We start from the raw sequence: 10,727 nt of genomic DNA, 5'->3' as shown, positions 1-10,727 counted from the left end.
AGACTCTTATGTCTGTGAGGTTAGGAGGTGTCATAGCACAGATTGAGCACACCTAGGATAAGAACACAGAAGCCACAGATGACAATGCCAAATGGACTTTCCCCTGAACTTATGGGCCCACTAAAATTGAGGTTTAACCTGACCTCAGGCCAATCGACTCCCTGCCCATCCTGCTGATTCTTATGTTTGTTAGGAATAAAGTATCAAGGGGCAACCCCCAATATCCTCATGCCTGGACTTGGAAATTAAGGAAGACAGATATTGGACAAGTGATGGCTGTCGGGCTACAATGTAGGAACACGCAGTCCAGGTTGACCTTTACTCACTGATGAGCAATTTAATTGTCTGGCTATATTTGAGAAAGGAATGATGTCCTACTTAATATGTAAAAGAATGGACATAAATTTATGATTTTATATTTGCCCTGTAGTTGATCCCCTATATTCCGAAGAAAAGGGAGTTTTTATTGCAAGAAGTAGGATTATTAACATTGACTTTGTGAAATACATGGACGTGTATGTGGAAATAGTCCTGGCTATCAAGGAATGCACAATAAGCAAATATTATTCAGGTTTTATAAAATTAAAATTACAGGAGAAATATATTGGCCTCTAGGAAACAGGGAAACTTTGGGAATTGGACTGTATGTATGTGCATCGTCTCAGGTGTAGATTTATTATTGATATAAATCGTCCTCATTTGTGGTCCCTAGAGATTTGGGTGCTAACAAAAATCTCTTATCCAATTCAGGGTTGTAACCAACTCTCCCCATCAAGAGCATTGATGACATCCGATGAAGCAGAGAGAAATATCTAACTTTGGAGGAGAAGTTGCCAAAGGATATTCCCTGGGTCACAGGAGAGGCTGCAGAAAAGGGCCCCATAGAAATTGGTTGCTTTTGGGAGAGCTGGGTAGCAGGGAGGCCATAGAACTTCCCAGTGACATCATCAGTAATTTCTTCCTTGGACAATCTCTTGTATCTAAGAGAGCACTAGAATCTTCTGTGACGTCACCAGTGTTGTGGTGACACCAACTGCCTGTGGGATTCCCTCAGTGCCTTTTGGGTTCACAAACAGGCATGTTTCATCAGCTGCTCAAGCTAGTTCAGAAGGAGAGGGGAGACCAAGGAGAGACCAGACTGAGGCAGAAGAAAGCTGGCCTCCTGTCTTGTAAGTATGGAAGAATGAAATCATTCTGGGGAAGGCACAGTGAGTACTGGGTAGAGTCAGGGAACTTCCTCCAGGAGGTAGGTTTGAGCTGTGCCTTTCAGGAGTCGGCCTTACAAGCAGGAGCCTTGGAATTTGTCAATTGCAGACCAAGAGTCAAGAGTCCTGATGATTAATTTGACAGAGGGCCAGGAATTGGCAGGCCTGCAGTTTCTTTTCTATGAGCTTTTTAATTTCTACTGCCAAGGAATGCCAGGAGGAAGCCCTATGAGGATAACAATGTGCCCATTCATGGTTGGGTGCTGAAGCACTTCATCCTCTAGATTACTGTAGGTTACTAAGTCTGTGGTGACAACAACAAGGAAGGATGAACCCCCTAGTCATGAATTGAGGTCGCAGACACTTTAAGCTTGAACACACGATTAGGGTTTGATGGTGCTGTGAACTCCAGGATTTACCTGCTGCACGTCTGATATCTGCTGACAATGTCCCAAATCTTTATGTCTGAGGTAGATTCTATCTTTCAGTATGAGGGATCATGTAATAGTGAGTGAGGCTTATGTATGGCAATGGAGGTTGGGAAGAGGGAAATAGCTTAAGAGTCCACATTAAGGATAGCGTTTCTTCTCTTTCAGGGATTCAACAAGTCTCCAGCCTTTCCTCTTCCTCAACCTCCTTTTTGAGACTCAGAATGGTCTTTTCTACCCATGGGCTATCAAATATGTACATTCACTTGTGTTTATCTATCTACAGGGTTTATTCGGAAGGCATCATCAGAAAATTTCATCAGTAACCATGAAAAGCGTATAAAGAAATTGGAGGAACTAAAACTTGAAATCCAGAAGTGTAAAATTGAGCGGGATGAACTTTCTCGAATCCTGGACCTTTATGTCAATGATGGTTTGAACTACAGGTAGTCATTATGTCCTGTAACCTACTGACTGTCTTGTGCTCTCTCTGCTAAGCCAAGAGACATCAAGAAAGTGTTTCACCTCTCATCCTGGACTTTAAGGAGCCTTGGCAGGTGCTGGCCTGTGAGAGAAGCTAGGTGCTGTGTGTTTAGGGTCAACCTCTCTTGTACTTGACCCTGAGCTCCTTGGAGTTGGATTGGTCTTTTTCAACAGCTGGAAGGACCTGGTCACACTTGCTGCATCTAAGTGTGTGAATGAAATGCCTGAATGTCCTCACTCTTACTGTGATTTTGGTCGTTATACACTGATTCTATGGCACCTCCACGATAAAGTTGGCATTCTAATTATGTTTGTATATGGGTTGGGATGTATGGATGGATGTGAAAGTATTTGTGTGTGTTTTGCTCAGGATCAGGGAGTCTGGGACCTTTGATTGGGTCTGAGGATTTGTTTGATGAACGGTTTGCAGGTCATGATAGTGATAAGTCTGTGGAGGCCGTCATTGATCAACAGAGCACTTTGCTCCTTCTGTTTACCTTGCTGGCACATAGGACTCTCCTGAGGGGAGGAGGTGTTATGAATCCTCTTCCCTGTAAAAAGTAGTTATGGCCTCTGGGAGTCATGTAACAAGGATTGAGAATCTCTGCATTCAAAACAAGAGAAATGTCATCACATCTTTCTGCTGGACCCAAGGCTATGGCACAGACTGGAGGAAACATCTTATACTTCTTACACAACTGTTCAATTCCTTCATGCTTACCTGGCCAGATCTTGAAGGTCTGCTCCCTACATTTGGTCCCCTGGCTCTGCCGTCCAATGCCCAGGATAATTAGTTTAACCAGCACCATTGGAAGGAGCAAGTTTGTGTTATATAAATGGGCTTAGGTAGTCCAGAGAACAGTCTGATTTCATTTATTTATTTATTTATTTATTTATTTATTTATTTATTTATTTTCCTGCTTTGAACTTTCTTTTCTTTTTTTAACTATCCAAGGATGTTTTATTTTGACCTAGAAAAGGTCACTGTGGGAATAAATTCTTGGCACTTGATATTCCCAAACATGCAGCTCTCAGGCATTCCCCCTCCTATACAGAGGGTCTTTGTAGGACCTTATCTCACCAGCCTTTTAAGGAGCCCTTATTTCAAAACAAATGTGTGCTGATTTGCAGAGAAATATTTTCTATGGGAGAGTGATGGTTTGAGTCTCACTGTTGTGTTTTTGCTGTGGTCTTTGAGTTTTCCACTTTCTTCCCTAGCACCCATTCCTTGAATTTGAATTTTTTATTGGCTATTTTTTATTTACACTTCATCTAATTCTGAAATCAAGAGTTCAGACAGTTATTTGTTCCTTGGGTCATGTTCTAACACAGGCTGAGTGTTGAATTGCCAATGCTTAAATCCCAACATGAGATGAGAACGATGGATATGCATAAGATGACCAACTGGATAAGTGATGCCATGGAGAAGTACAAGGAGCTCACACAAGAAAATAATTCCTACCGGTGAGTCACTGACAGAAAGGAGACCCCAGCACTAGGCAGGGAATACTTCTGTCCAGCTATGACTTTGAAAAAAGATCTGGGATCCCTGAGAAACACATGGAAAATTTGTATAGCTGCTGGGTCTTCTATCATCCCTCAGAGGGGATTGGCCCTCCACCTGCCAATGGCTTTAGAATACCATGAACACATAAGCACCCATATGCACCATTTCCTCTGCTTTGATGTATATATACCCTCTAGTGTCAGGATTTTCTGAAGTACTTTGATTCCCGTGGAATGCGGATCGGGATTTGACCTGCCTCTAATTGGTGCTAACATGCAAACGGTGGCTCTATTCTGGAGATGCCTGGGGATGGGGCCCTTGAAGGGATGATTGTACTTGCAGGAGTGGCAGGCAAACAGAAACTGCCTGGGATTTACCATTATTTGTTTTTGATTCAGCATCAGAAACTTCCACCTCCTGAGAGAATGCAATGAATTGAAGAAGAATGTAAGGATTTTGATGAATGAGAACAGAAAACTGCTGGTGGAGCAGACTGAACTGCAAGCATCCTGTGAGATGAGAATGGGAAAGAGGTTCTGTGAGGAGGCCAGCAAGACCATCTACACCGCAGATATTGGATCCTTGTGTCCTGTTACTTTTGAGTAAATCGAATGTATCCTTGTGAATCAAACAGTGATCTCGAACTCGTCACTCTTAAGAACCTTCTTTATTGAAGTGTGATGTAACCATCTGAAATCCCACAGCTCTCAGGCAGGGATGGATCTCTGCATTCTCACAGGGATTGGGCATCATAATTACTTCCCAGTCAGACTGAGATACAAAGACAATTATACTTTCAGTGTAGATTGTGTGTCCAACTCTGAATACCAGCTTCATGATGAAAAAATTATCAATGCTGTATCCTTATCAAATATTTAGCGACCGCTAAAATATACTCTTTTGTGGATGAGAGTGTTGAACATATTAATGGAATATTCATCAGGTGTTCTGAGGTATCTCCCAGGAAATAAAACAATATTATAGGGAGTATAGAAGCAGTCATGAAACAGAATTGCTTGCTTTTGGTTTCCTTCAAACATGATATCAATTATAACTGCACAGAAGAGATAATAAATTGCAAGACCTTTCAGGGGATAGGGTTTTTATGGTTGGTTGTTTTCTTGTTCTTGATTAGGATGATGACTTTTGTTCTTGACAATGTACTATGTTCCATTTGGGATTTCAACTCAAGCAGACCACATAGTTTACAATTCAGTTTCTAGATTTCTTTAAAAGCTGGACAAAATATCCAGGCAAAGGTGCCCTTGAGTTTTCTCCTTTGGTTTTCCCTCCTTTGGGTGCTTTTGTTTTTGTTTGTTGTTGTTGTTGATTTATTTTACATTTATGAGTGTTTTGCCTTCTGTAGGTCTGTGCATGCTGTTCCCCAAAGGCCAGAAGAGGTCATTGGGTTTCACCTGGAACTTAAGTGACAGAGGATTGTTAGGTGCCCTGCAGGCCTTTTGAGAAACAAATTCTCAAATGATGAGCCATCTCTCCAGCCCCTACCGTGGACGTTTGTCCTTCATCGTGTTCCTTATTAGTTGCAATGGATCACACCTGAATAAAGTGTTTCTTGAGATATGTAGGGACACATTTATGGGGTATGCATGCTAATTATCTAAACTTCCAGGCATCTATGTGAAGTTTTTATGTTAGGGTTTCACTGCTGTGAACAGATACCATGACTAAGACAAATGTTATGAAGGACAGCATTTAATTGGAACTGGCTTAAAGGTTCAGATCTTCAGTTCCTTATCATCAAGGTGGGAGCCTGGCAGCATCTAAGCAGATATGGTGCTGTAGGAGCTGAGAGTTCTACATCTTCATCTGATGTTTGCTAGCAGAATACTCAGTTTCAGGCAGCTAGGATGAGGGTCTTAAAGCCCAGACCCACAGCGAAACACCTGACCCAACAAGGAAATACCTACTCCAAAGGAGCCATACCTGATAATAGTACCGCTCCCTGGGCCAAGCATATACAAACCTCATTCCACTCTGAGGCTTCCAGAGGCTTCTTCAAACCTATGAGACTATGGGGGCCACATAGTGGTGTTTCTGAGACTTCTTTTTAAATTCAATTTATCTGATTTTCTTAATCTAGGTCTCATGCAGAATCTTCAGACAAGTGCAAAAGGTAGCCACATTCTTTACCATAAAATCTCCCCAAAGAGTCTCTAAGCAAATATTGAAATTCTTCACAGTATGCTTGGGACAGAGTCACACAATTTAAACCACTTTCAGCAACAAAGTCTTCCATATTTGTTCTAGGATAGCCCATTAAGCCCTATTTAAAGCATTTCCACAGCTTTCCAAATCCAAAGTCCCCATGAAAGAGCACGAGTTGGAACAAATCTGAGGCCAGTGGGAAAATTCCACCACCAACCTCTGAGCACAGAAGGACCCCTCCCTTCCAGGAGGAGTAGAGCTAGTGTAGTTCCTGCAACAGCTGCAAACCAGACTGTTGAAAAAGCCTCCTGTGACTCCCCATCCGACTCCCTCAGAAAGTCCCAGAACAGCCCACTGACTGCCAGTCTATTCGGAGGTTGCCTCTCCCCCCTGATTGTACCCTATATAGTTACCTTTGTCCAAATTCTGCCCCAATTGTTTGAATTCTACCCTAATTGCAAGTATATAACTCCCTGGTAGACTCTGCTCAGGGACTTCTCTCTTTGAAATGGGATGACCCTGATATTTTGGAATGACTAAACTCTTGCCTTTACATAGATTTCCTCCTCTGTGAGTGACATTTCAGGAGGTTCAGGTAGTGGTTCAATTTGTACCTCATATTTTGTGTATTGGCCAGTAAACTCACCTCTTGGAGGAGACCCACAGGAGAGTGGTGAATTGGGGAAGTGACAGCCTGAGCGATGTACCACAGTTGTCTACGTCTCCTCTATCTAGCTTCTTTGTGTTCTGCTTTTGGTTAGATTCATATGTGCAAGCTTAAGGAGGGCTCGGACAGCCTCAGTAACAGGACTTTGATCTGGCCAGTGGCTGGAGCAGAAGGCCTGAGATATCCTGTCCGTGGCATGAACAGGCTGGTCTGTGTACTTCAGCTGCGAAAGAGGGTACTTTGTGTTAGTTGTTCTTTTGTTTTCTGTGTTCTTGGACTTGGACTGATGAAATTTTTTGACATGGGACAGGTTCTTAGGACTAATGATCACTTAATATAACTTAGAGTGGCCTGCTTTTGATGTTAAATGGCCACAGGACCTTCCCAAGGTGTCAGCAGTAGAGGATATAGTGTTTCAGAAGTTTTCCCTCCTCCTCCCTGCTAACACTTCTTTGTCAACGTGAACAAAATCTGAGTCCAGCCTAGCAGTTAGCTCCATCCTTGTTGACAGTGTTAGCTTTGGGGCTGGAGAGATGGCTCGGTGGTTAAGAACACTGACTGCTCTTCCAGATGTCCTGAGTTCAATTCTCAGCAGTCATTTGTTGAGTTTCTTTTTCCCTCAGGACCAGCTCCAGGTTTTACATTTCTCACCGGTTTATCCCCTCTTCCCCTCTCCTTCTGCCTAGGGCAGACACAGTGCAGTCTGGCATCCAGGGTCCATGACAGGAGAGGCCCCAAGTGGTCATATGTATCCATTAACAGAGTTTGCAACTGACTCCTGCTCACATCTTTTGTTCAGTAAATGAATATCCTTCTTGCCAAGAGAAATGCATGCTCCCTGTCCAAGTAAATATGGTCTCTGAGTTTTTAAGATGAAAAAGATTTATTTTATATAAAGAAAGGGGATGCCTCTGGTAGGCTCATGTTGAGGCCTCTCTTCCCCTGAGGGACCAGCCACCGGATGGCATAATGTAGAATAAACTGTATTCAGGACATGACACCAACTCCCCCAAAAAGTTCTTACAGGTTCTCTTCACCACAGACATAGGCCAAGAAACTGGCCCTTGGGCCCACAGGGAACCCACCCAGATTGGTTATTTAATGGGTGTAAGGGTTAGGGATCTCCTCCAGATTTGCCACCAGGCTCTGCAAGCAGGTTTAAACAATAATTGGCCAGTGTTTAGATATGATATGAAATAAGAGAAAACAGAGAACTCTAGTACAGGGCGTTCTTCAATTAGTTAGTGCCAAATATTAGATAAAAGTTACAGATACAAGCTAATAAAAGTTGCAAAGATTATAGAAGAGTGCACATTAGACAAGAAGAATGAATTAGAGCCCCTCTAGCCAACAAAGCCCTGGATCCAGGAGAAAAGACTACCATAGAAATGGCCAATGGCTTATTTATCATAGAAACTGGACTCAGTGACAGCAGGATTGCCTGCTTATTATTGTTGCCACAGCACTGTTGGATAAAGATGCAGATAAGTTAACTTTGCGACTCATCACACACACACACACACACACACACACACACACACACACACACACACAAAATTCTGATTGTTGTTCAGTAATGCCTACAGGCTTCATTTTCAGACTTTCTCAATTTACCATGGCTTACATATTTTCCAGCCACCTGTTTCCCCGAACCGTGCATTTCTGCTGCCCGACCCTGACTTGGACTGTCCACTCCATCAAAGTGATTCTCCTCTGCCAGAGACAGAACAGATCTGGTTTATTAACAAAAGCAGCTTTACCCATGAGGGTCAGAGGAGATCAGGGGCAGTGGTGACACTGGAAATGGAGGTAGTCTGGACTCAGTCTGTTCCTCCAGACACTTGAATTCAAAGGGCCAAGCTAATAACATTAACACAAGCCCTCATCATGGAAAAAGAAACCAATGGCTAGAGATAACACATGGGCTAACAAGGCCGCTAAGGACATAGTCTTAAAGAAAACAGCATCTCTAGATTGGATACTGTTCTATCTGAACCACCTAGATCAACTGATATATGGAGAAAAAGAAATTAAATGGGATGGTGATGATCGACTGAATGTAAGCTAATATTATCCATCTCTTTAACAAGAACTTTTCTCAGAAAGATCCACAGAGTCACTCACTTGGGAGTAAAACGAATGACAAACTTTAAAGCTTATCAGCTGAGCAACACTCCCAGTCACCCCAAATATCCAAACTCCTGACTGAGAGGTAAGAGCCTGGAGGCCTCTACTGGGAAAATTGATTTTATAGAGATTAAGGAAGAAAGACATGGCTCAAAATACCTGCTGGTTTTTGTGGACATTTCCTCCTGGATAGACGGATAGAGATACTAGAAGAGATTTTCCCAGATTTGAAGCACCTAAAGTAATAGGACCAGATAATGGGCCTGCCTTCATATTTCAGAAATGTCAGTGACTAACTAAGATCTTGGGGACAAATTGGAAGCTTCATTATGCATATCATCCCCACAGTTAAGGGCAGGTAGAAAGGATAAATAGAACTCTAAATTAGACCTTAACTAAATTAGCCTTAGAGACTGGATGATGCTCCTTCCCTTTGCCCTATACTAGATGTATATGGCATTCTAGCCCCCGTTGTATCCAGCCTACAGTTGGCAGCTATTACAGAACTGAAAATGATAATTTAATACTTAAGGTCAGCGCTACTCAATAGGCTCATGACTATGTTTGCCCTAAATTATGTGCCCTCAACACCCTGGCAGTCCCCTACATTGGGGAAATTATCCTTCACAGGACCATGAAGTTAGGGTTTTACTGCTGAGAACATATAGCATGACCAAAGTAAGTTTTATAAAGGACAACATTTAATTGGGGCTGGCTTATAGGTTCAGATGTTTAGTTCAATATCTTTAAGGTGGGGACGTGTCACCCTCTAAGCAGGTGTGGTGCTGTAGGAGTTGTGAGTTCTCCATCAGAAGGCTGCTAGCAGAATACTAACACTCAGGCCTTTCTCTGACCCCAGATATCTTAATCAAGCAACTGGCTTTTGAAAATGCTAGTACAGCAGAAAAACACTGTCTCAAAAACCAACCAACCAACCAAACCAACAAAGACAAATTAAAAACAGCAGCAACGGGGTTGGGGATTTAGCTCAGTGGTAGAGCACTTGCCTAACAAGCGTAAGGCCCTCGATATGGTTCTCAGCTCTGAAAAAAAAAAGACAAAATAAAAACAGGAGCAGCAGCAACAATAACAACAACAAACGAAAGAAAGAAAACACCAATGCATACTCTTATGTGACCTTACCTCCAAGTTATTTCTGAATTGTAAATTAAAATGCCTATAGTCAAAAGCTGTGCAGAATTAAGATAGGTGTTCCCTGGTGGTTCCAATTGGGGGTGGGAGACCATGACAGACGGGGTAGAAAGAAGAACATAAATAGAGGAGAAGCCACCATGAGGTAAGAATCTTTAAATAATGGACATGTGAGTGGGCTAATTGGAGTGAAAAGCATCCCAGACAAAACCATGGCAAATTATATAACAGAATTATTGGAAAAATATGCATAATAGTATAGAGGATAGCTATCTGCCCAGTTCTTGTGCTAATTAAGGATTATCATAGATATAAAGCTAGTGTGAATCTTTTATCCAGAAACTAACTGGGCAAAGGATGGGCAGAAATCCATGGTTGGGATCAAATACTTTCTACACACAAAACCAGATTCAGCACCTAGAATTACAATCTTCCCAACCCCAGATAACTACAGACCAGCATAGAAACACAACCAGTAACAGCCAGGGCGTTCAAATCTCTATTAGAGCCCATCAACACTATGACAGAAGGCCCTGAATATGTCAACATGATTGAAGAACAAGAATAAAACAGACTGTAAAACAGCATTTGCACATATGGGAGAGGCCTTTAAAGAGAAAGTAAAGAAATGTGTGAAAACAATAACTGTGGAAGGAAATGAATAAAGAAATCCTAAACAGAGAGATGTGGATGAGTAAAATGTAGGAACTCAAATAGTCTCTCAGAGGCAGACCTTAATAACAGACTCCAACAGATGGAATAGAGAACCTCAGGCATTGAAGAGATGATAGAAGGAATGGATACGTAGATAGAGGAAATCTTAAATCCAAAGGGAGGAAAAGAGTGGAGGGGGAAAGGAATAAAGGAAAAGCAAAGGAAGAAAGGAAGGAAGGAAGGAGGGAGGGAGGGAAGGAAGGAAGGAAGGAAGTCAATCCTGGAAGAAAACATCCAAGAAATAGACAGGATTTTTCTGCAAAATAACAAATATAATA

General features: G+C 42.1%; 1 protein-coding gene across 1 annotated transcript; it reads left to right on the top strand.

Annotated features, from left to right (window-relative positions):
- The first annotated feature begins 1,078 nt into the window (after positions 1–1,078).
- Spetex2h (Spetex-2H protein) lies at positions 1,079–4,229 on the top strand. The gene is given in 4 exon segments (NM_001009969.1): positions 1,079–1,169; positions 1,920–2,079; positions 3,449–3,580; positions 4,022–4,229. Coding segments are annotated over 4 exon segments (591 nt in total).
- Positions 4,230–10,727: the final 6,498 nt, after the last annotated feature.

Source organism: Rattus norvegicus, chromosome 15, assembly GCF_036323735.1.
Source record: "Rattus norvegicus strain BN/NHsdMcwi chromosome 15, GRCr8, whole genome shotgun sequence".
Classification (NCBI taxonomy): Eukaryota; Metazoa; Chordata; class Mammalia; order Rodentia; family Muridae; genus Rattus; species Rattus norvegicus.
Note: the sequence above shows the minus strand (reverse complement) of the source record. Positions and strands in the feature narration are given on the sequence as shown.